The sequence below is a fragment of the Cinclus cinclus genome, chromosome Z (assembly GCF_963662255.1).
Source record: "Cinclus cinclus chromosome Z, bCinCin1.1, whole genome shotgun sequence".
In the NCBI taxonomy this organism is placed as follows: Eukaryota; Metazoa; Chordata; class Aves; order Passeriformes; family Cinclidae; genus Cinclus; species Cinclus cinclus.
Window position 1 is genome coordinate 3,813,929 of NC_085084.1, and position 21,817 is coordinate 3,835,745.

The window sequence follows — 21,817 nt, forward strand, 5'->3', positions numbered from 1 at the left end:
CTTTTCTATGCGCCCCCTTCCCCAGCCAGGTGACAGCGGCCTGGATATTTGTGTTGGGCCTTGCCTTTGCTTTGGTTTGGCCCCGCGAGAGAACCCAAAAAATATCCCCCAAATCCTCCTGGCTCCCCATTTGTGCCTCCTGGTCCCCACACCCGTGTCCTGCTCCCTCCCAAGCTGCCCATCAATAATCCTATTTTCAAGCTGTTGGAAGGGGCATCTGCACACACACATGGGCCAAGAGGTGTGTGCCCTCAATTAAAGAAAAGGTTGTGGAGGTCAGCAATAAAGGGGCTGTGGCATACAAGGAAGGCCACTTAACCTGCCCCAAAACTGAGCAGATAAAGCAGAAAACAGCAATGCAAATCGCCACTCAGAAGAGCAGAAGAAATGACTCCACAAAATGGCTAAACTGAGGATCTTTGCTAAAATCATCTGCAACTTCATTCTGTGTCAAATCCCCTTTCAGCTCTTCAAATGTTTTAAGGCAGCAGTTGACAAGACTTGAACAGCATAAAATGTCACTAGAGTGGCACAGAGCTTTCTCAGAATTCCTGTTCTATATATAAATGTGTATATATATATATATATATATATATATATATATATATATATAAACACATAAAAATACATAGAATTTGCTGTTAGCAGGAGGAACTGGTGCTTTTTGCAGGGCTGTGTCAGAGCTGCTGGCTCTCAGCAGTGGAACAGCGCCTTCCAAACACCCGTGAAGTTTGGACTCCAAACACCCGTGGGGCTGGGCTCCTTCGGCACGTTTGATCTCCAAGTGGGAGAAAAGCGAGATTAGTTCCAGACTGTGATTTCCGCACACCCCCCCCCCCCCCCCCCCCCAGGTCTCTACTTAGCTCTCTTAAAATTCCAACACTTCTGGCGCATCCATGAGGAAACTGAGGCAGGCTGGAAGCACAGGGGAAGTAAACACTAGGGACTCAAGGGCGTGCTTGCAAGAGCAAAGGAATCAAGCAGCTTTAAGCACAATTAACTGATTTTGGTTACGTTTAATACAGAAGTAAGAGTTTTCTGGCTGGTACACAGAGCAGGCCATTCACAGCCGCCTTTAAAAAAAGAAAGTCCGCTATTAAGAAGGTCCAAGATTTCAAGCTTGCGTTCTTGTGGCTGCATGTGGCAGTCGGGGTTGTGAGGGTGGCATTAGGGCACAAGTTTGTCGCGCTGCAGGAGACACGGGAGGGACCGAGTGTCCCCTGCACTGACAGGGCGCGGCCCCGCCCGTCGTGAAGGCAGCGCTGGCCACGCCCTTTTCCTGCTGGACACGCCCCCTTTCGCCTCTGAAACCGCCCCCTCGTCTGCGGCTCCGCCCCCAAGCGCCTCGCGCGCCTCTCTTTGGCCCTCGCGCCCACTGCGACCTCCCATTGGCTGGGGGAGTCGCCTCGTGCGCGCCGCGGCCTCCCATTGGCTGCGGCTGCCGCTGGTGTTGTTATTCCTGTTACTGCTCTAAGCGGGAGCGGCGCGGGTGGCACCTGTCACCTCTGCTCGCCTCCTGTCGCCTCCGGCCACCTTTTATCACTTTTTGTCACCTTTTATCGCCTCTTATCGCCTTTTATCAACTCCCGCCTCTCACTGCCATCTCTTTGCACCTCTTACTTCTTGCCGTCTCTTGTCCCCCGTCCCCGGTTACTTGCCGGAGCTCGCTCTCTCGGTCCCTGCCCGGGCCATGTCACTGCGCGGTGGCCGCGGGCTGGCGGCCATCTCCCCTCTGCCCTCCCCGGGCACAGCCGCGCTCACGCCGCTGTCACTGGATAGGGCTGACCCGGCGGTCCCGGACAGGTGACGGGGGTGGCCGGGGTGCCTTTGTCCGGGGCTCGTGCCAAAGGACGCTTTTTGGGATCCCTCCTTCAGCTCCTGCCCCCGCCTCGCCGGGGCAAGAAGGGGCACCCGGGCCACGGACACTGCCCCGTGTCACCGACACTTGTCCGCCTGCAGGTACCAGGACACCCCTCAGAGGGGACGCGGGGCGCTGCCCCTCCCGCGGCTGTGGCACACGCTGTCCCCGGAGCCGCTGGCCTCGGACTGCCCCGGGGACTCGGTGTCCTCGCAGCCCACGGATCCAGGTGAGGGACTGCGGCTGCTCCGCCCCACAGCCGTCCCCAACCGCTGCTGGCTCTGGGGTCGTGCCGAAGGTGTGGGAGGGGGGTCCGAGGGGCTCGAGGCTTTTTGGGGAGTGATGGGCAGGAGCCCGTGCCTGCGGTCCCTGGGGCTCAGCCAGGAGCCGCTCCGCTGGGGACCCTGCTCGGGGTGACGCGCAGCATTCCATGCGGGACCGCTGCTCCCGACGGCGCTGCCACCCGCCTGCTGGGGGCCTCCCTGCCCTGACCCATCCTGCCCGCTGTCCTGGGCTGCGGCCAGCTCCCCGATCCCCACACCGCGGCTATCCCTGTCCCTTGTTCCCGCAGCACTGGCACCGGACTCCCCCACACAGCAGAGCTCCGCAGCCGTGAGGGAAAAGTGAGTGGCCCCATCCCCGTGTCCCCCCGGGGACACCTCCTGGCCCTGGCCCTGGCCCTGGCCCTGGCCCTGGCCCTGGCCCTGGCCCTGGCCCTGCCTCTCCCGAGCAGCAGGGCTCGGTCTAAGCCCGGCTGTGTCCCCCAGTCTGTGTCTGGGAGGTGACAACCTGGGCTGCCTGGGCAGGGATGCGGATGCCATCCCCCCATAAAGCTCATCTCTGCTCTCCCCACAGCTTCCAGAAAATGATGCCGAACTCTGGGAGACGTCTCAAAGAGTAAGTGGAGGGGCTGTGTCCTTGCGGCAGGACACGAATGCTAGGCTGTCCCCGTGCTCAGGCTGTCCCTGTCCCAGACCCAAGAGCCAGGCTGTCCCCGTGCCCCTGCTGGGGTCCCACCCACTCAGGCCATTGGTGTTCGTTCAGTACCTGCCCCAGGTTCCTTTGGGGAGCTGTGGCTGCCCCGGGGAGCTGTTACCCCACCCTGAGGACGTAGGGGACAGAGGTGACAGTGGCAGAGGGGTGGGACACAGCGCTTTCATTCCACCCTTTCCTTTCCCTCCTCTTGCAGCAGGAAGCTCCTTGGCCAGAGGATGCACTCCTTGCCGGTAGGTGCTGGAGGCTGTGCAGGATCCTGCCGAGTCCCCGGACGAGCAGGGAGGAGGAAGATGGAGCCAGCAGCGGGGGCAGGGATCCCGCACCTGTGCAGCACCTCTCACCCCCTGGCTGTCCCACAGAAGTGTCAGCTGGAAGCCAGACCGGTCCTGAAGGACATCTCCCAGCTCCAGGTGCGCAGGGACAGAGTGCAGCAGCGCCAGACGGAGCCCGAGGATGAGGGGGCAGCGGGACCTGGGGGTCAGGGAGGGGGCAGAGGGGTGCTGATCCCGTGTCTTCCCCCGCTGCAGGAGGGCTTTGGCCCCAAAAAGCTGCAGAGGCCGGGCCAGCGGGACCGGCTGCCCGCCGGCCATGGGGCTGCCAGGAGGAACCTTCTTGCCAAGAGCCCTTCCCGCACACCAGAACTGCTGGTGAGAGACTGGAGGGCTCGGGAGGGCACCAAGAATGGCTGATCCTGCGGCTGGACGCGTTGGAGCTGCCGCCACAACCTCCCCATGGGTGGGGGCCTGCGGATGTGGGAGATGGGCGGGCTGGGAGGTCATTGGGACACCCTGACTGCAAGCCTGGAATGCACTGGGAGGTGGATGGAGCTTGGGTACGGGATCCATCCCTGCGTGGGGGTGGAAAGCAGCTGACAGGACTTGTCCCCTTCACCATCTCCTCTGCTTCTCCCCCAAGTCCCCCCAGCTGGTGCTCTGGCAGAGCGATGCCACCATGTGCCAGGGGATGGAGAACGGGCTGACCACGCCGGTGATGAAGAAGGAGGAGGCAAAGCTGGTATGTGGCAGCCTTTGGCATAGGATGGAGCCCCACAGTCCCCTCTCGGGGTCTCCAAAGGGGCCCAAGGTCCCTGAGGTGGGGGCTGGTTGGTGAGCAGCACCAGCCCTGCTGCTGGGGGCTCCCAACACCCCAGGCAGCAGCACGGGCTCTCCCCACAGCGTGCGGGGAAGCGCAGCCAGTGCCGGCAGCTCTTCCGCTCGTCCTGGCTGCCCGGCAGTGTCCCCAGGCCCGTCCTGAAGCGGGGACAGCCCTCGCACAGGGGCACCCCTGTCAAGGCTAAGAAGCAGAAGAGGGTGTCTGGCAGTCCTGACCAGGAGGCGTCGGTGCAGTTGGTGGGTGATGGGGAAGGGGAGGAGTGGGACCAGCCTGTCCAGCAGCACTGGGCCACGTCCCTGCTGTTCCAGAGCCTCTGATGTCATCTGGGGCTGTGTGTGTCTCCACAGGGAGTGGGGCTGGAGCCTTCCAGATCCGCCCAGCTTGAGGAGATGGAGAAAGTGCTGGCCAGCGATGAGCAGGAGCTCCTTGGGGACTTCTCCATGGTAGAGCCACGAGGATGGGGCAGGGCTGCATTATTGGGAACAGGGACCATCACTGGAGCCCTGCAAGAGCCCAAAGCCAGCTGGTGGCCCTTGGCTGGGGACACAGGGCTGTGACTGCCCAGCATGCAGTCCCTGCACTGGATAAAGAGCCCCATCACTGCTCCTCTGGGTCCATGCCAATGCCACGGCCACATGTATCTGCCCTTTCCCCTCCTGCGGGTGCAGAACTGACCACTGGGAGCTCCTGGGCTCGGGGGACAGGTGCCACCCCCAGGACGTGTCCCTAGGACAGGGATGACCCCGCATCCTCTCTCCTCCAGCCTCACCTCCTGCCGACGGTGGAAGGGAAGGACCCAAGCCTGAAGTACATCTCCCCTGGCACGGTAAGGGGACAGTGACCCTTTGCCAGGCCCCCCAAGGGGCTGCCTGCCTACTCCACCCCCCACCTGCCCCGTGTGTCCCCCCTTGGTGACTTGTTCCCCCCGCAGCTGGTGGCAGTGCTGACGGGGCACTTCAGCAGCTTCCTCGAGAGCAGCATCGTGGTGGACTGCCGGTACCCCTACGAATACGAGGGGGGCCACATCACGGTCAGAACTCCACGCTCCCCCCGCCCTCTGTGCTCCTGGGACTGGGAGGAACGGGAGGAACCGCCACGAGGGGTTGAGCATAACGCCAGCAAGGGGTTCAGGATCGCCCGGGATTTGTTGAGTACCCTCTGAGAGATGAAGCAAAGATATAGAGCTCCCAGAGAGGAGTAAAGCAGCCTCACCAGAGGTACTCTGAGCCTCCAGAGAGCTTGAGCAGCCCCTCAGGAAGGGTACAGAGCTGCCCAGAGGGACAGAGCAGCCCCAAGGGGTGTGTCAAGACACTCCCTAAAAGGTTGATTCCCAGCTGGAAAGAGGAGTATGACAGTGGGGGAGGCTGTGGGGCAGCGTCCGTGGGTCCCTGCAGAAAATGAAATGGGAGGCAGAGTGGAGAAAGGTGCCTCGTGTGTCCGTCCCCAGGGTGCTGTCAACCTGCCGCTGCAGCGGGATGTGGAGGAATTCCTGCTGGAGCAGCCCAGTGTGGCGCTGGACAGCAGCAAGAGGGTGATCGTCATCTTCCACTGCGAGTTCTCTGTTGAAAGGGGCCCCAAAATGTGAGCGATGCCTCGGTGGGGGGAGGGCACTTTGGGGTCTGCCCGTCCCCCAGGCACGCCTGGATCCCCGCACGGGGCTGATCCCGTGGCCTTTCCCTGAGTCACAGGTGCAAGTTCCTGCGGGAGAGGGATCGGTCCTGCCACGAGTACCCGCAGCTGCAGTACCCTGAGCTCTACGTCTTGAACGGGGGGTACCGCGAGTTCTTCTTCCAGTTCCCGGTGAGTCCCCTCCCGGTGTCCCCTCGCTGGCAGGAGCTGAGGGGGGCGCACGGCAGTGGGGAGGGGCAGTTCTGGCTCTGAGCCCCTTCCCTGCAATGGGGCTGACGGAGCCGTGCGTTGCAGAGCCACTGCGAGCCCCGGGACTATCGGCCCATGGCGCACCCGGCGTTCAAGGAGGAGCTGCGCAAATTCCGCGGGCAGAGCCGGCGCGGCCGGCGGGAGCTCTTGGTCCGCGGGCGGGACCTGTGACCATCCATCCATCCATCCATCCATCCATCCATCCATCCATCCATCCATGCATCCCACCGGGGAACAACTGTAGGAAGAGTTCCCTTGGCCAGGGATGCGCCTCGGCTTGCTCTTGTTTGTTAGGATGTGTTTGGGAAGGTATTTAGAGTTAAGATTGGTTTTGCGTTTGTTTATTGTTACAAATGGTTTTGTTTTGTTTTTTGCTATAAGTATTTTTTATTTATGGTCTTCCATATCTTTTGTTTATTGTAAATAGTTTATTGTTATTAATATTTTTGTGTTTGTCTGTTGCTAGGATGGTTTGTTAATTACAATGTCTGTTAATAAACTCCTATTGTAGGAGAACAAACCTGGCTCCTGAGCTGTCCCTGCCCACACCAGGGCTCTGCAATAGGAACGGAGGGGTGGGGGGACGGGCAGGCTGGGATGGAGGACTCTGGGGCTCTGGGGACAGGGACAGCTGCTGGCAGAGGACAGGGATAGGGTTTCCCTGGGCTGTGGTGGCTTCCCCACAGACAAGGTGGGTGGGGAAGGGGCAAGTGTTGGCCCCTTGGCTGCTGCTCCTGCAGGGTGGGGCGGCAGCAGTATGGCCCTGGACCCGCATGGGACCCTCTTTCCTGGACATGCTGGGCTTGGCAGGACCCCTGGGAAACTTGGGGCTGCTGTGGGACCCCCGCAGCCAGGACACTCTCTTTTCTCAGGAGGTCTCCTGAACTTTGCAGCATTCCCCTCTGAGCTGGGACACTCATTCCTCCCAGCAGGACTCCCAGAAAGTGTGGCAGCCCCCATTTGGGGGTTAGGGTTCATCAAGACACTCAGGAGCATTAATCCCTCATGTTCTGAGACCCTCCTGTAGTGATTAAGCCCCCATGTCCATGGGATCCCCAAGGTATTGACGCCCCTTGTGAGTGTGGCTGTGCTCATCAGGACCCCCAGGCCAGTAACACCTCATCCCTCTGCCTGGGACCCCCAAAGCCATGTCACCCTCATGAGAGGGGGGCGCTTCTGGTCTTTGCAGGACCCCCAGGGCTGTGGGGGACAGAGCTCTGTGGGATCCCCATGGCTGTGGGGTCTGGAAGGGGTGGGTGTCCTTAACACAAGGGTCCCCCATTCTGACCCTGGCAAGTGGCCACCCAGTGCCAAGTGCTTCAGTCATCCTTCCATCCTCCCCTCCACCTTCCCACATTCCTGATCCGCTCCCTAGAGGGGCTTTTCTATGCGCCCCCTTCCCCAGCCAGGTGACAGCGGCCTGGATATTTGTGTTGGGCCTTGCCTTTGCTTTAGTTTGGCCCCGCGAGAGAACCCAAAAAATATCCCCCAAATCCTCCTGGCTCCCCGTTTGTGCCTCCTGGTCCCCACACCCGTGTCCTGCTCCCTCCCAAGCTGCCCATCAATAATCCTATTTTCAAGCTGTTGGAAGGGGCATCTGCACACACACATGGGCCAAGAGGTGTGTGCCCTCAATTAAAGAAAAGGTTGTGGAGGTCAGCAATAAAGGGGCTGTGGCATACAAGGAAGGCCACTTAACCTGCCCCAAAACTGAGCAGATAAAGCAGAAAACAGCAATGCAAATCGCCACTCAGAAGAGCAGAAGAAATGACTCCACAAAATGGCTAAACTGAGGATCTTTGCTAAAATCATCTGCAACTTCATTCTGTGTCAAATCCCCTTTCAGCTCTTCAAATGTTTTAAGGCAGCAGTTGACAAGACTTGAACAGCATAAAATGTCACTAGAGTGGCACAGAGCTTTCTCAGAATTCCTGTTCTATATATAAATGTGTGTATATGTATATATACACACACGTAAAAATACATAGAATTTGCTGTTAGCAGGAGGAACTGGTGCTTTTTGCAGGGCTGTGTCAGAGCTGCTGGCTCTCAGCAGTGGAACAGCGCCTTCCAAACACCCGTGAAGTTTGGACTCCAAACACCCGTGGGGCTGGGCTCCTTCAGCACGTTTGATCTCCAAGTGGGAGAAAAGCGAGATTAGTTCCAGACTGTGATTTCCGCACCCCCCCCCCCCCCAGGTCTCTACTTAGCTCTCTTAAAATTCCAACACTTCTGGCGCATCCATGAGGAAACTGAGGCAGGCTGGAAGCACAGGGGAAATAAACACTAGGGACTCAAGGGCGTGCTTGCAAGAGCAAAGGAATCAAGCAGCTTTAAGCACAATTAACTGATTTTGGTTACGTTTAATACAGAAGTAAGAGTTTTCTGGCTGGTACACAGAGCAGGCCATTCACAGCCGCCTTTAAAAAAAGAAAGTCCGCTATTAAGAAGGTCCAAGATTTCAAGCTTGCGTTCTTGTGGCTGCATGTGGCAGTCGGGGTTGTGAGGGTGGCATTAGGGCACAAGTTTGTCGCGCTGCAGGAGACACGGGAGGGACCGAGTGTCCCCTGCACTGACAGGGCGCGGCCCCGCCCGTCGTGAGGGCAGCGCTGGCCACGCCCTTTTTCTCCTGAACACGCCCCCTTTTTCTGCTGGACACGCCCCCTTTCGCCTCTGAAACCGCCCCCTCGTCTGCGGCTCCGCCCCCAAGCGCCTCGCGCGCCTCTCTTTGGCCCTCGCGCCCACTGCGACCTCCCATTGGCTGGGGGAGTCGCCTCGTGCGCGCCGCGGCCTCCCATTGGCTGCGGCTGCCGCTGGTGTTGTTATTCCTGTTACTGCTCTAAGCGGGAGCGGCGCGGGTGGCACCTGTCACCTCTGCTCGCCTCCTGTCGCCTCCGGCCACCTTTTATTACTTTTTGTCACCTTTTATCGCCTCTTATCGCCTTTTATCAACTCCCGCCTCTCACTGCCATCTCTTTGCACCTCTTACTTCTTGCCGTCTCTTGTCCCCCGTCCCCGGTTACTTGCCGGAGCTCGCTCTCTCGGTCCCTGCCCGGGCCATGTCACTGCGCGGTGGCCGCGGGCTGGCGGCCATCTCCCCTCTGCCCTCCCCGGGCACAGCCGCGCTCACGCCGCTGTCACTGGATAGGGCTGACCCGGCGGTCCCGGACAGGTGACGGGGGTGGCCGGGGTGCCTTTGTCCGGGGCTCGTGCCAAAGGACGCTTTTTGGGATCCCTCCTTCAGCTCCTGCCCCCGCCTCGCCGGGGCAAGAAGGGGCACCCGGGCCACGGACACTGCCCCGTGTCACCGACACTTGTCCGCCCGCAGGTACCAGGACACCCCTCAGAGGGGACGCGGGGCGCTGCCCCTCCCGCGGCTGTGGCACACGCTGTCCCCGGAGCCGCTGGCCTCGGACTGCCCCGGGGACTCGGTGTCCTCGCAGCCCACGGATACAGGTGAGGGACTGCGGCTGCTCCGCCCCACAGCCGTCCCCAACCGCTGCTGGCTCTGGGGTCGTGCCGAAGGTGTGGGAGGGGGGTCCGAGGGGCTCGAGGCTTTTTGGGGAGTGATGGGCAGGAGCCCGTGCCTGCGGTCCCTGGGGCTCAGCCAGGAGCCGCTCCGCTGGGGACCCTGCTCGGGGTGACGCGCAGCATTCCATGCGGGACCGCTGCTCCCGACGGCGCTGCCACCCGCCTGCTGGGGGCCTCCCTGCCCTGACCCATCCTGCCCGCTGTCCTGGGCTGCGGCCAGCTCCCCGATCCCCACACCGCGGCTATCCCTGTCCCTTGTTCCCGCAGCACTGGCACCGGACTCCCCCACACAGCAGAGCTCCGCAGCCGTGAGGGAAAAGTGAGTGGCCCCATCCCCGTGTCCCCCCGGGGATACCTCCTGGCCCTGGCCCTGGCCCTGGCCCTGCCTCTCCCGAGCAGCAGGGCTCGGTCTAAGCCCGGCTGTGTCCCCCAGTCTGTGTCTGGGAGGTGACAACCTGGGCTGCTTGGGCAGGGATGCGGATGCCATCCCCCCATAAAGCTCATCTCTGCTCTCCCCACAGCTTCCAGAAAATGATGCCGAACTCTGGGAGACGTCTCAAAGAGTAAGTGGAGGGGCTGTGTCCTTGCGGCAGGACACGAATGCTAGGCTGTCCCCGTGCTCAGGCTGTCCCTGTCCCAGACCCAAGAGCCAGGCTGTCCCCGTGCCCCTGCTGGGGTCCCACTCAGGCCATTGGTGTTCGTTCAGTACCTGCCCCAGGTTCCTTTGGGGAGCTGTGGCTGCCCCGGGGAGCTGTTACCCCACCCTGAGGACGTAGGGGACAGAGGTGACAGTGGCAGAGGGGTGGGACACAGCACTTTCATTCCATCCTTTCCTTTCCCTCCTCTTGCAGCAGGAAGCTCCTTGGCCAGAGGATGCACTCCTTGCCGGTAGGTGCTGGAGGCTGTGCAGGATCCTGCCGAGTCCCCGGACGAGCAGGGACGAGGAAGATGGAGCCAGCAGCGGGGGCAGGGATCCCGCACCTGTGCAGCACCTCTCACCCCCTGGCTGTCCCACAGAAGTGTCAGCTGGAAGCCAGACCGGTCCTGAAGGACATCTCCCAGCTCCAGGTGCGCAGGGACAGAGTGCAGCAGCGCCAGACGGAGCCCGAGGATGAGGGGGCAGCGGGACCTGGGGGTCAGGGAGGGGGCAGAGGGGTGCTGATCCCGTGTCTTCCCCCGCTGCAGGAGGGCTTTGGCCCCAAAAAGCTGCAGAGGCCGGGCCAGCGGGACCGGCTGCCCGCCGGCCATGGGGCTGCCAGGAGCAACCTTCTTGCCCAGAGCCCTTCCCGCACACCAGAACTGCTGGTGAGAGACTGGAGGGCTCGGGAGGGCACCAAGAATGGCTGATCCTGCGGCTGGACGCGTTGGAGCTGCCGCCACAACCTCCCCATGGGTGGGGGCCTGCGGATGTGGGAGATGGGCGGGCTGGGAGGTCATTGGGACACCCTGACTGCAAGCCTGGAATGCACTGGGAGGTGGATGGAGCTTGGGTACGGGATCCATCCCTGCGTGGGGGTGGAAAGCAGCTGACAGGACTTGTCCCCTTCACCATCTCCTCTGCTTCTCCCCCAAGTCCCCCCAGCTGGTGCTCTGGCAGAGCGATGCCACCATGTGCCAGGGGATGGAGAACGGGCTGACCACGCCAGTGATGAAGAAGGAGGAGGCAAAGCTGGTATGTGGCAGCCTTTGGCATAGGATGGAGCCCCACAGTCCCCTCTCGGGGTCTCCAAAGGGGCCCAAGGTCCCTGAGGTGGGGGCTGGTTGGTGAGCAGCACCAGCCCTGCTGCTGGGGGCTCCCAACAGCCCAGGCAGCAGCACGGGCTCTCCCCACAGCGTGCGGGGAAGCGCAGCCAGTGCCGGCAGCTCTTCCGCTCGTCCTGGCTGCCCGGCAGTGTCCCCAGGCCCGTCCTGAAGCGGGGACAGCCCTCGCACAGGGGCACCCCTGTCAAGGCTAAGAAGCAGAAGAGGGTGTCTGGCAGTCCTGACCAGGAGGCGTCGGTGCAGTTGGTGGGTGATGGGGAAGGGGAGGAGTGGGACCAGCCTGTCCAGCAGCACTGGGCCACGTCCCTGCTGTTCCAGAGCCTCTGATGTCATCTGGGGCTGTGTGTGTCTCCACAGGGAGTGGGGCTGGAGCCTTCCAGATCCGCCCAGCTTGAGGAGATGGAGAAAGTGCTGGCCAGCGATGAGCAGGAGCTCCTTGGGGACTTCTCCATGGTAGAGCCACGAGGATGGGGCAGGGCTGCATTATTGGGAACAGGGACCATCACTGGAGCCCTGCAAGAGCCCAAAGCCAGCTGGTGGCCCTTGGCTGGGGACACAGGGCTGTGACTGCCCAGCATGCAGTCCCTGCACTGGATAAAGAGCCCCATCACTGCTCCTCTGGGTCCATGCCAATGCCACGGCCACATGTATCTGCCCTTTCCCCTCCTGCGGGTGCAGAACTGACCACTGGGAGCTCCTGGGCTGGGGGGACAGGTGCCACCCCCAGGACGTGTCCCTAGGACAGGGATGACCCCGCATCCTCTCTCCTCCAGCCTCACCTCCTGCCGACGGTGGAAGGGAAGGACCCAAGCCTGAAGTACATCTCCCCTGGCACGGTAAGGGGACAGTGACCCTTTGCCAGGCCCCCCAAGGGGCTGCCTGCCTATTCCACCCCCCACCTGCCCCCGTGTGTCCCCCCTTGGTGACTTGTTCCCCCCGCAGCTGGTGGCAGTGCTGACGGGGCACTTCAGCAGCTTCCTCGAGAGCAGCATCGTGGTGGACTGCCGGTACCCCTACGAATACGAGGGGGGCCACATCACGGTCAGAACTCCACGCTCCCCCCGCCCTCTGTGCTCCTGGGACTGGGAGGAACGGGAGGAACCGCCACGAGGGGTTGAGCATAACGCCAGCAAGGGGTTCAGGATCGCCCGGGATTTGTTGAGTACCCTCTGAGAGATGAAGCAAAGATATAGAGCTCCCAGAGAGGAGTAAAGCAGCCTCACCAGAGGTACTCTGAGCCTCCAGAGAGCTTGAGCAGCCCCTCAGGAAGGGTACAGAGCTGCCCAGAGGGACAGAGCAGCCCCAAGGGGAGTGTCAAGACACTCCCTAAAAGGTTGATTCCCAGCTGGAAAGAGGAGTATGACAGTGGGGGAGGCTGTGGGGCAGCGTCCGTGGGTCCCTGCAGAAAATGAAATGGGAGGCAGAGTGGAGAAAGGTGCCTCGTGTGTCCGTCCCCAGGGTGCTGTCAACCTGCCGCTGCAGCGGGATGTGGAGGAATTCCTGCTGGAGCAGCCCAGTGTGGCGCTGGACAGCAGCAAGAGGGTGATCGTCATCTTCCACTGCGAGTTCTCTGTTGAAAGGGGCCCCAAAATGTGAGCGATGCCTCGGTGGGGGGAGGGCACTTTGGGGTCTGCCCGTCCCCCAGGCACGCCTGGATCCCCGCACGGGGCTGATCCCGTGGCCTTTCCCTGAGTCACAGGTGCAAGTTCCTGCGGGAGAGGGATCGGTCCTGCCACGAGTACCCGCAGCTGCAGTACCCTGAGCTCTACGTCTTGAACGGGGGGTACCGCGAGTTCTTCTTCCAGTTCCCGGTGAGTCCCCTCCCGGTGTCCCCTCGCTGGCAGGAGCTGAGGGGGGCGCACGGCAGTGGGGAGGGGCAGTTCTGGCTCTGAGCCCCTTCCCTGCAATGGGGCTGACGGAGCCGTGCGTTGCAGAGCCACTGCGAGCCCCGGGACTATCGGCCCATGGCGCACCCGGCGTTCAAGGAGGAGCTGCGCAAATTCCGCGGGCAGAGCCGGCGCGGCCGGCGGGAGCTCTTGGTCCGCGGGCGGGACCTGTGACCATCCATCCATCCATCCATCCATCCATCCATCCATCCATCCATCCATCCATGCATCCCACCGGGGAACAACTGTAGGAAGAGTTCCCTTGGCCAGGGATGCGCCTCGGCTTGCTCTTGTTTGTTAGGATGTGTTTGGGAAGGTATTTAGAGTTAAGATTGGTTTTGCGTTTGTTTATTGTTACAAATGGTTTTGTTTTGTTTTTTGCTATAAGTATTTTTTATTTATGGTCTTCCATATCTTTTGTTTATTGTAAATACTTTATTGTTATTAATATTTTTGTGTTTGTCTGTTGCTAGGATGGTTTGTTAATTACAATGTCTGTTAATAAACTCCTATTGTAGGAGAACAAACCTGGCTCCTGAGCTGTCCCTGCCCACACCAGGGCTCTGCAATAGGAACGGAGGGGTGGGGGGACGGGCAGGCTGGGATGGAGGACTCTGGGGCTCTGGGGACAGGGACAGCTGCTGGCAGAGGACAGGGATAGGGTTTCCCTGGGCTGTGGTGGCTTCCCCACAGACAAGGTGGGTGGGGAAGGGGCAAGTGTTGGCCCCTTGGCTGCTGCTCCTGCAGGGTGGGGCGGCAGCAGTATGGCCCTGGACCCGCATGGGACCCTCTTTCCTGGACATGCTGGGCTTGGCAGGACCCCTGGGAAACTTGGGGCTGCTGTGGGACCCCCGCAGCCAGGACACTCTCTTTTCTCAGGAGGTCTCCTGAACTTTGCAGCATTCCCCTCTGAGCTGGGACACTCATTCCTCCCAGCAGGACTCCCAGAAAGTGTGGCAGCCCCCATTTGGGGGTTAGGGTTCATCAAGACACTCAGGAGCATTAATCCCTCATGTTCTGAGACCCTCCTGTAGTGATTAAGCCCCCATGTCCATGGGATCCCCAAGGTATTGACGCCCCTTGTGAGTGTGGCTGTGCTCATCAGGACCCCCAGGCCAGTAACACCTCATCCCTCTGCCTGGGACCCCCAAAGCCATGTCACCCTCATGAGAGGGGGGCGCTTCTGGTCTTTGCAGGACCCCCAGGGCTGTGGCAATAATTTTCTGGGGGACAGAGCTCTGTGGGATCCCCATGGCTGTGGGGTCTGGAAGGGGTGGGTGTCCTTAACACAAGGGTCCCCCATTCTGACCCTGGCAAGTGGCCACCCAGTGCCAAGTGCTTCAGTCATCCTTCCATCCTCCCCTCCACCTTCCCACATTCCTGATCCGCTCCCTAGAGGGGCTTTTCTATGCGCCCCCTTCCCCAGCCAGGTGACAGCGGCCTGGATATTTGTGTTGGGCCTTGCCTTTGCTTTGGTTTGGCCCCGCGAGAGAACCCAAAAAATATCCCCCAAATCCTCCTGGCTCCCCATTTGTGCCTCCTGGTCCCCACACCCGTGTCCTGCTCCCTCCCAAGCTGCCCATCAATAATCCTATTTTCAAGCTGTTGGAAGGGGCATCTGCACACACACATGGGCCAAGAGGTGTGTGCCCTCAATTAAAGAAAAGGTTGTGGAGGTCAGCAATAAAGGGGCTGTGGCATACAAGGAAGGCCACTTAACCTGCCCCAAAACTGAGCAGATAAAGCAGAAAACAGCAATGCAAATCACCACTCAGAAGAGCAGAAGAAATGACTACACAAAATGGCTAAACTGAGGATCTTTGCTAAAATCATCTGCAACTTCATTCTGTGTCAAATCCCCTTTCAGCTCTTCAAATGTTTTAAGGCAGCAGTTGACAAGACTTGAACAGCATAAAATGTCACTAGAGTGGCACAGAGCTTTCTCAGAATTCCTGTTCTATATATAAATGTGTATATATATATATATATATATATATAAACACATAAAAATACATAGAATTTGCTGTTAGCAGGAGGAACTGGTGCTTTTTGCAGGGCTGTGTCAGAGCTGCTGGCTCTCAGCAGTGGAACAGCGCCTTCCAAACACCCGTGAAGTTTGGACTCCAAACACCCGTGGGGCTGGGCTCCTTCGGCACGTTTGATCTCCAAGTGGGAGAAAAGCGAGATTAGTTCCAGACTGTGATTTTCGCCCCCCCCCCCCACCCCCACCCAGATCTCTACTTAGCTCTCTTAAAATTCCAACACTTCTGGCGCATCCATGAGGAAACTGAGGCAGGCTGGAAGCACAGGGGAAATAAACACTAGGGACTCAAGGGCGTGCTTGCAAGAGCAAAGGAATCAAGCAGCTTGAAGCACAATTAACTGATTTTGGTTACGTTTAATACAGAAGTAAGAGTTTTCTGGCTGGTACACAGAGCAGGCCATTCACAGCCGCCTTTAAAAAAAGAAAGTCCGCTGTTAAGAAGGTCCAAGATTTCAAGCTTGCGTTCTTGTGGCTGCATGTGGCAGTCGGGGTTGTGAGGGTGGCATTAGGGCACAAGTTTGTCGCGCTGCAGGAGACACGGGAGGGACCGAGTGTCCCCTGCACTGACAGGGCGCGGCCCCGCCCGTCGTGAGGGCAGCGCTGGACACGCCCTTTTTCTGCTGAACACGCCCCCTTTTTTCTGCTGGACACGCCCCCTTTCGCCTCTGAAACCGCCCCCTCGTCTGCGGCTCCGCCCCCAAGCGCCTCGCGCGCCTCTCATTGGCCCTCGCGCCCACTGCGACCTCCCATTGGCTGGGGGAGTCGCCTCGTGCGCGCCGCGGCCTCCCATTGGCTGCGGCTGCCGCTGGTGTTGTTATTCCTGTTACTGCTCTAAGCGGGAGCGGCGCGGGTGGCACCTGTCACCTCTGCTCGCCTCCTGTCGCCTCCGGCCACCTTTTATCACTTTTTGTCACGCTTTATCGCCTCTTATCGCCTTTTATCAACTCCCGCCTCTCACTGCCATCTCTTTGCACCTCTTACTTCTTGCCGTCTCTTGTCCCCCGTCCCCGGTTACTTGCCGGAGCTCGCTCTCTCGGTCCCTGCCCGGGCCATGTCACTGCGCGGTGGCCGCGGGCTGGCGGCCATCTCCCCTCTGCCCTTCCCGGGCACAGCCGCGCTCACGCCGCTGTCACTGGATAGGGCTGACCCGGCGGTCCCGGACAGGTGACGGGGGTGGCCGGGGTGCCTTTGTCCGGGGCTCGTGCCAAAGGACGCTTTTTGGGATCCCTCCTTCAGCTCCTGCCCCCGCCTCGCCGGGGCAAGAAGGGGCACCCGGGCCACGGACACTGCCCCGTGTCACCGACACTTGTCCGCCCGCAGGTACCAGGACACCCCTCAGAGGGGACGCGGGGCGCTGCCCCTCCCGCGGCTGTGGCACACGCTGTCCCCGGAGCCGCTGGCCTCGGACTGCCCCGGGGACTCGGTGTCCTCGCAGCCCACGGATCCAGGTGAGGGACTGCGGCTGCTCCGCCCCACAGCCGTCCCCAACCGCTGCTGGCTCTGGGGTCGTGCCGAAGGTGTGGGAGGGGGGTCCGAGGGGCTCGAGGCTTTTTGGGGAGTGATGGGCAGGAGCCCGTGCCTGCGGTCCCTGGGGCTCAGCCAGGAGCCGCTCCGCTGGGGACCCTGCTCGGGGTGACGCGCAGCATTCCATGCGGGACCGCTGCTCCCGACGGCGCTGCCACCCGCCTGCTGGGGGCCTCCCTGCCCGGACCCATCCTGCCCGCTGTCCTGGGCTGCGGCCAGCTCCCCGATCCCCACACCGCGGCTATCCCTGTCCCTTGTTCCCGCAGCACTGGCACCGGACTCCCCCACACAGCAGAGCTCCGCAGCCGTGAGGGAAAAGTGAGTGGCCCCATCCCCGTGTCCCCCCGGGGACACCTCCTGGCCCTGGCCCTGGCCCTGGCCCTGCCTCTCCCGAGCAGCAGGGCTCGGTCTAAGCCCGGCTGTGTCCCCCAGTCTGTGTCTGGGAGGTGACAACCTGGGCTGCTTGGGCAGGGATGCGGATGCCATCCCCCCATAAAGCTCATCTCTGCTCTCCCCACAGCTTCCAGAAAATGATCCCGAACTCTGGGAGACGTCTCAAAGAGTAAGTGGAGGGGCTGTGTCCTTGCGGCAGGACACGAATGCTAGGCTGTCCCCGTGCTCAGGCTGTCCCTGTCCCAGACCCAAGAGCCAGGCTGTCCCCGTGCCCCTGCTGGGGTCCCACTCAGGCCATTGGTGTTCGTTCAGTACCTGCCCCAGGTTCCTCTGGGGAGCTGTGGCTGCCCCGGGGAGCTGTTACCCCACCCTGAGGACGTAGGGGACAGAGGTGACAGTGGCAGAGGGGTGGGACACAGCGCTTTCATTCCACCCTTTCCTTTCCCTCCTCTTGCAGCAGGAAGCTCCTTGGCCAGAGGATGCACTCCTTGCCGGTAGGTGCTGGAGGCTGTGCAGGATCCTGCCGAGTCCCCGGACGAGCAGGGACGAGGAAGATGGAGCCAGCAGCGGGGGCAGGGATCCCGCACCTGTGCAGCACCTCTCACCCCCTGGCTGTCCCACAGAAGTGTCAGCTGGAAGCCAGACCGGTCCTGAAGGACATCTCCCAGCTCCAGGTGCGCAGGGACAGAGTGCAGCAGCGCCAGACGGAGCCCGAGGATGAGGGGGCAGCGGGACCTGGGGGTCAGGGAGGGGGCAGAGGGGTGCTGATCCCGTGTCTTCCCCCGCTGCAGGAGGGCTTTGGCCCCAAAAAGCTGCAGAGGCCGGGCCGGCGGGACCGGCTGCCCGCCGGCCATGGGGCTGCCAGGAGGAACCTTCTTGCCCAGAGCCCTTCCCGCACACCAGAACTGCTGGTGACAGACTGGAGGGTTCGGGAGGGCACCAAGAATGGCTGATCCTGCGGCTGGACGCGTTGGAGCTGCTGCCACAACCTCCCCATGGGTGGGGGCCTGCGGATGTGGGAGATGGGCGGGCTGGGAGGTCATTGGGACACCCTGACTGCAAGCCTGGAATGCACTGGGAGGTGGATGGAGCTTGGGTACGGGATCCATCCCTGCGTGGGGGTGGAAAGCAGCTGACAGGACTTGTCCCCTTCACCATCTCCTCTGCTTCTCCCCCAAGTCCCCCCAGCTGGTGCTCTGGCAGAGCGATGCCACCATGTGCCAGGGGATGGAGAATGGGCTGACCACGCCAGTGATGAAGAAGGAGGAGGCAAAGCTGGTATGTGGCAGCCTTTGGCATAGGATGGAGCCCCACAGTCCCCTCTCGGGGTCTCCAAAGGGGCCCAAGGTCCCTGAGGTGGGGGCTGGTTGGTGAGCAGCACCAGCCCTGCTGCTGGGGGCTCCCAACACCCCAGGCAGCAGCACGGGCTCTCCCCACAGCGTGCGGGGAAGCGCAGCCAGTGCCGGCAGCTCTTCCGCTCGTCCTGGCTGCCCGGCAGTGTCCCCAGGCCCGTCCTGAAGCGGGGACAGCCCTCGCACAGGGGCACCCCTGTCAAGGCTAAGAAGCAGAAGAGGGTGTCTGGCAGTCCTGACCAGGAGGCGTCGGTGCAGTTGGTGGGTGATGGGGAAGGGGAGGAGTGGGACCAGCCTGTCCAGCAGCACTGGGCCACGTCCCTGCTGTTCCAGAGCCTCTGATGTCATCTGGGGCTGTGTGTATCTCCACAGGGATTGGGGCTGGAGCCTTCCAGATCCGCCCAGCTTGAGGAGATGGAGAAAGTGCTGGCCAGCGATGAGCAGGAGCTCATTGGGGACTTCTCCATGGTAGAGCCACGAGGATGGTTCAGGGCTGCATTATTGGGAACAGGGACCATCACTGGAGCCCTGCAAGAGCCCAAAGCCAGCTGGTGGCCCTTGGCTGGGGACACAGGGCTGTGACTGCCCAGCATGCAGTCCCTGCACTGGATAAAGAGCCCCATCACTGCTCCTCTGGGTCCATGCCAATGCCACGGCCACATGTATCTGCCCTTTCCCCTCCTGCGGGTGCAGAACTGACCACTGGGAGCTCCTGGGCTGGGGGGACAGGTGCCACCCCCAGGACGTGTCCCTAGGACAGGGATGACCCCGCATCCTCTCTCCTCCAGCCTCACCTCCTGCCGACGGTGGAAGGGAAGGACCCAAGCCTGAAGTACATCTCCCCTGGCACGGTAAGGGGACAGTGACCCTTTGCCAGGCCCCCCAAGGGGCTGCCTGCCTACTCCACCCCCCACCTGCCCCCGTGTGTCCCCCCTTGGTGACTTGTTCCCCCCGCAGCTGGTGGCAGTGCTGACGGGGCACTTCAGCAGCTTCCTCGAGAGCAGCATCGTGGTGGACTGCCGGTACCCCTACGAATACGAGGGGGGCCACATCACGGTCAGAACTCCACGCTCCCCCCGCCCTCTGTGCTCCTGGGACTGGGAGGAACGGGAGGAACCGCCACGAGGGGTTGAGCATAACGCCAGCAAGGGGTTCAGGATCGCCCGGGATTTGTTGAGTACCCTCTGAGAGATGAAGCAAAGATATAGAGCTCCCAGAGAGGAGTAAAGCAGCCTCACCAGAGGTACTCTGAGCCTCCAGAGAGCTTGAGCAGCCCCTCAGGAAGGGTACAGAGCTGCCCAGAGGGACAGAGCAGCCCCAAGGGGAGTGTCAAGACACTCCCTAAAAGGTTGATTCCCAGCTGGAAAGAGGAGCATGACAGTGGGGGAGGCTGTGGGGCAGCGTCCGTGGGTCCCTGCAGAAAATGAAATGGGAGGCAGAGTGGAGAAAGGTGCCTCGTGTGTCCGTCCCCAGGGTGCTGTCAACCTGCCGCTGCAGCGGGATGTGGAGGAATTCCTGCTGGAGCAGCCCAGTGTGGCGCTGGACAGCAGCAAGAGGGTGATCGTCATCTTCCACTGCGAGTTCTCTGTTGAAAGGGGCCCCAAAATGTGAGCGATGCCTCGGTGGGGGGAGGGCACTTTGGGGTCTGCCCGTCCCCCAGGCACGCCTGGATCCCCGCACGGGGCTGATCCCGTGGCCTTTCCCTGAGTCACAGGTGCAAGTTCCTGCGGGAGAGGGATCGGTCCTGCCACGAGTACCCGCAGCTGCAGTACCCTGAGCTCTACGTCTTGAACGGGGGGTACCGCGAGTTCTTCTTCCAGTTCCCGGTGAGTCCCCTCCCGGTGTCCCCTCGCTGGCAGGAGCTGAGGGGGGCGCACGGCAGTGGGGAGGGGCAGTTCTGGCTCTGAGCCCCTTCCCTGCAATGGGGCTGACGGAGCCGTGCGTTGCAGAGCCACTGCGAGCCCCGGGACTATCGGCCCATGGCGCACCCGGCGTTCAAGGAGGAGCTGCGCAAATTCCGCGGGCAGAGCCGGCGCGGCCGGCGGGAGCTCTTGGTCCGCGGGCGGGACCTGTGACCATCCATCCATCCATCCATCCATCCATCCATCCTTCCATCCATCCATGCATCCCACCGGGGAACAACTGTAGGAAGAGTTCCCTTGGCCAGGGATGTGCCTCGGCTTGCTCTTGTTTGTTAGGATGTGTTTGGGAAGGTATTTAGAGTTAAGATTGGTTTTGCGTTTGTTTATTGTTACAAATGGTTTTGTTTTGTTTTTTGCTATAAGTATTTTTTATTTATGGTCTTCCGTATTTTTTGTTTATTGTAAATACTTTATTGTTATTAATATTTTTGTGTTTGTCTGTTGCTAGGATGTTTTTTTAATTACAATGTCTGTTAATAAACTCCTATTGTAGGAGAACAAACCTGGCTCCTGAGCTGTCCCTGCCCACTCCAGGGCTCTGCAGTAGGAACGGAGGGGTGGGGGGACGGGCAGGCTGGGATGGAGGACTCTGGGGCTCTGGGGACAGGGACAGCTGCTGGCAGAGGACAGGGATAGGGTTTCCCTGGGCTGTGGTGGCTTCCCCACAGACAAGGTGGGTGGGGAAGGGGCAAGTGTTGGCCCCTTGGCTGCTGCTCCTGCAGGGTGGGGCGGCAGCAGTATGGCCCTGGACCCGCATGGGACCCTCTTTCCTGGACATGCTGGGCTTGGCAGGACCCCTGGGAAACTTGGGGCTGCTGTGGGACCCCCGCAGCCAGGACACTCTCTTTTCTCAGGAGGTCTCCTGAACTTTGCAGCATTCCCCTCTGAGCTGGGACACTCATTCCTCCCAGCAGGACTCCCAGAAAGTGTGGCAGCCCCCATTTGGGGGTTAGGGTTCATCAAGACACTCAGGAGCATTAATCCCTCATGTTCTGAGACCCTCCTGTAGTGATTAAGCCCCCATGTCCATGGGATCCCCAAGGTATTGACGCCCCTTGTGAGTGTGGCTGTGCTCATCAGGACCCCCAGGCCAGTAACACCTCATCCCTCTGCCTGGGACCCCCAAAGCCATGTCACCCTCATGAGAGGGGGGCACTTCTGGTCTTTGCAGGACCCCCAGGGCTGTGGCAATAATTTTCTGGGGGACAGAGCTCTGTGGGATCCCCATGGCTGTGGGGTCTGGAAGGGGTGGGTGTCCTTAACACAAGGGTCCCCCATTCTGACCCTGGCAAGTGGCCACCCAGTGCCAAGTGCTTCAGTCATCCTTTCATCCTCCCCTCCACTTTCCCACATTCCTGATCCGCTCCCTAGAGGGGCTTTTCTATGCGCCCCCTTCCCCAGCCAGGTGACAGCGGCCTGGATATTTGTGTTGGGCCTTGCCTTTGCTTTGGTTTGGCCCTGCGAGAGAACCCAAAAAATATCCCCCAAATCCTCCTGGCTCCCCATTTGTGCCTCCTGGTTCCCACACCCGTGTCCTGCTCCCTCCCAAGCTGCCCATC

At 61.0% G+C, this 21,817-nt stretch overlaps 2 protein-coding genes and 1 pseudogene across 2 annotated transcripts; all 3 read left to right on the forward strand.

The window, feature by feature from the left end:
- The first annotated feature begins 1,690 nt into the window (after positions 1-1,690).
- LOC134056827 (M-phase inducer phosphatase 2-like) lies at positions 1,691-6,016 on the forward strand (annotated as a pseudogene).
- A 4,969-nt stretch (positions 6,017-10,985) lies between these two features.
- Positions 10,986-13,197, forward strand: LOC134056659 (M-phase inducer phosphatase 2-like). The gene is made up of 8 exons (XM_062513517.1): positions 10,986-11,039; positions 11,180-11,383; positions 11,495-11,590; positions 11,911-11,973; positions 12,080-12,178; positions 12,596-12,729; positions 12,837-12,948; positions 13,072-13,197. Exons 1-8 carry the CDS (start codon positions 10,986-10,988, stop codon positions 13,195-13,197), a joined length of 888 nt encoding a protein of 295 aa, XP_062369501.1.
- A 5,002-nt stretch (positions 13,198-18,199) lies between these two features.
- On the forward strand, positions 18,200-20,411 carry LOC134056661 (M-phase inducer phosphatase 2-like). Its single transcript, XM_062513519.1, has 8 exons — positions 18,200-18,253; positions 18,424-18,597; positions 18,709-18,804; positions 19,125-19,187; positions 19,294-19,392; positions 19,810-19,943; positions 20,051-20,162; positions 20,286-20,411. Exons 1-8 carry the CDS (start codon positions 18,200-18,202, stop codon positions 20,409-20,411), a joined length of 858 nt encoding a protein of 285 aa, XP_062369503.1.
- The last annotated feature ends 1,406 nt before the right edge of the window (positions 20,412-21,817 follow it).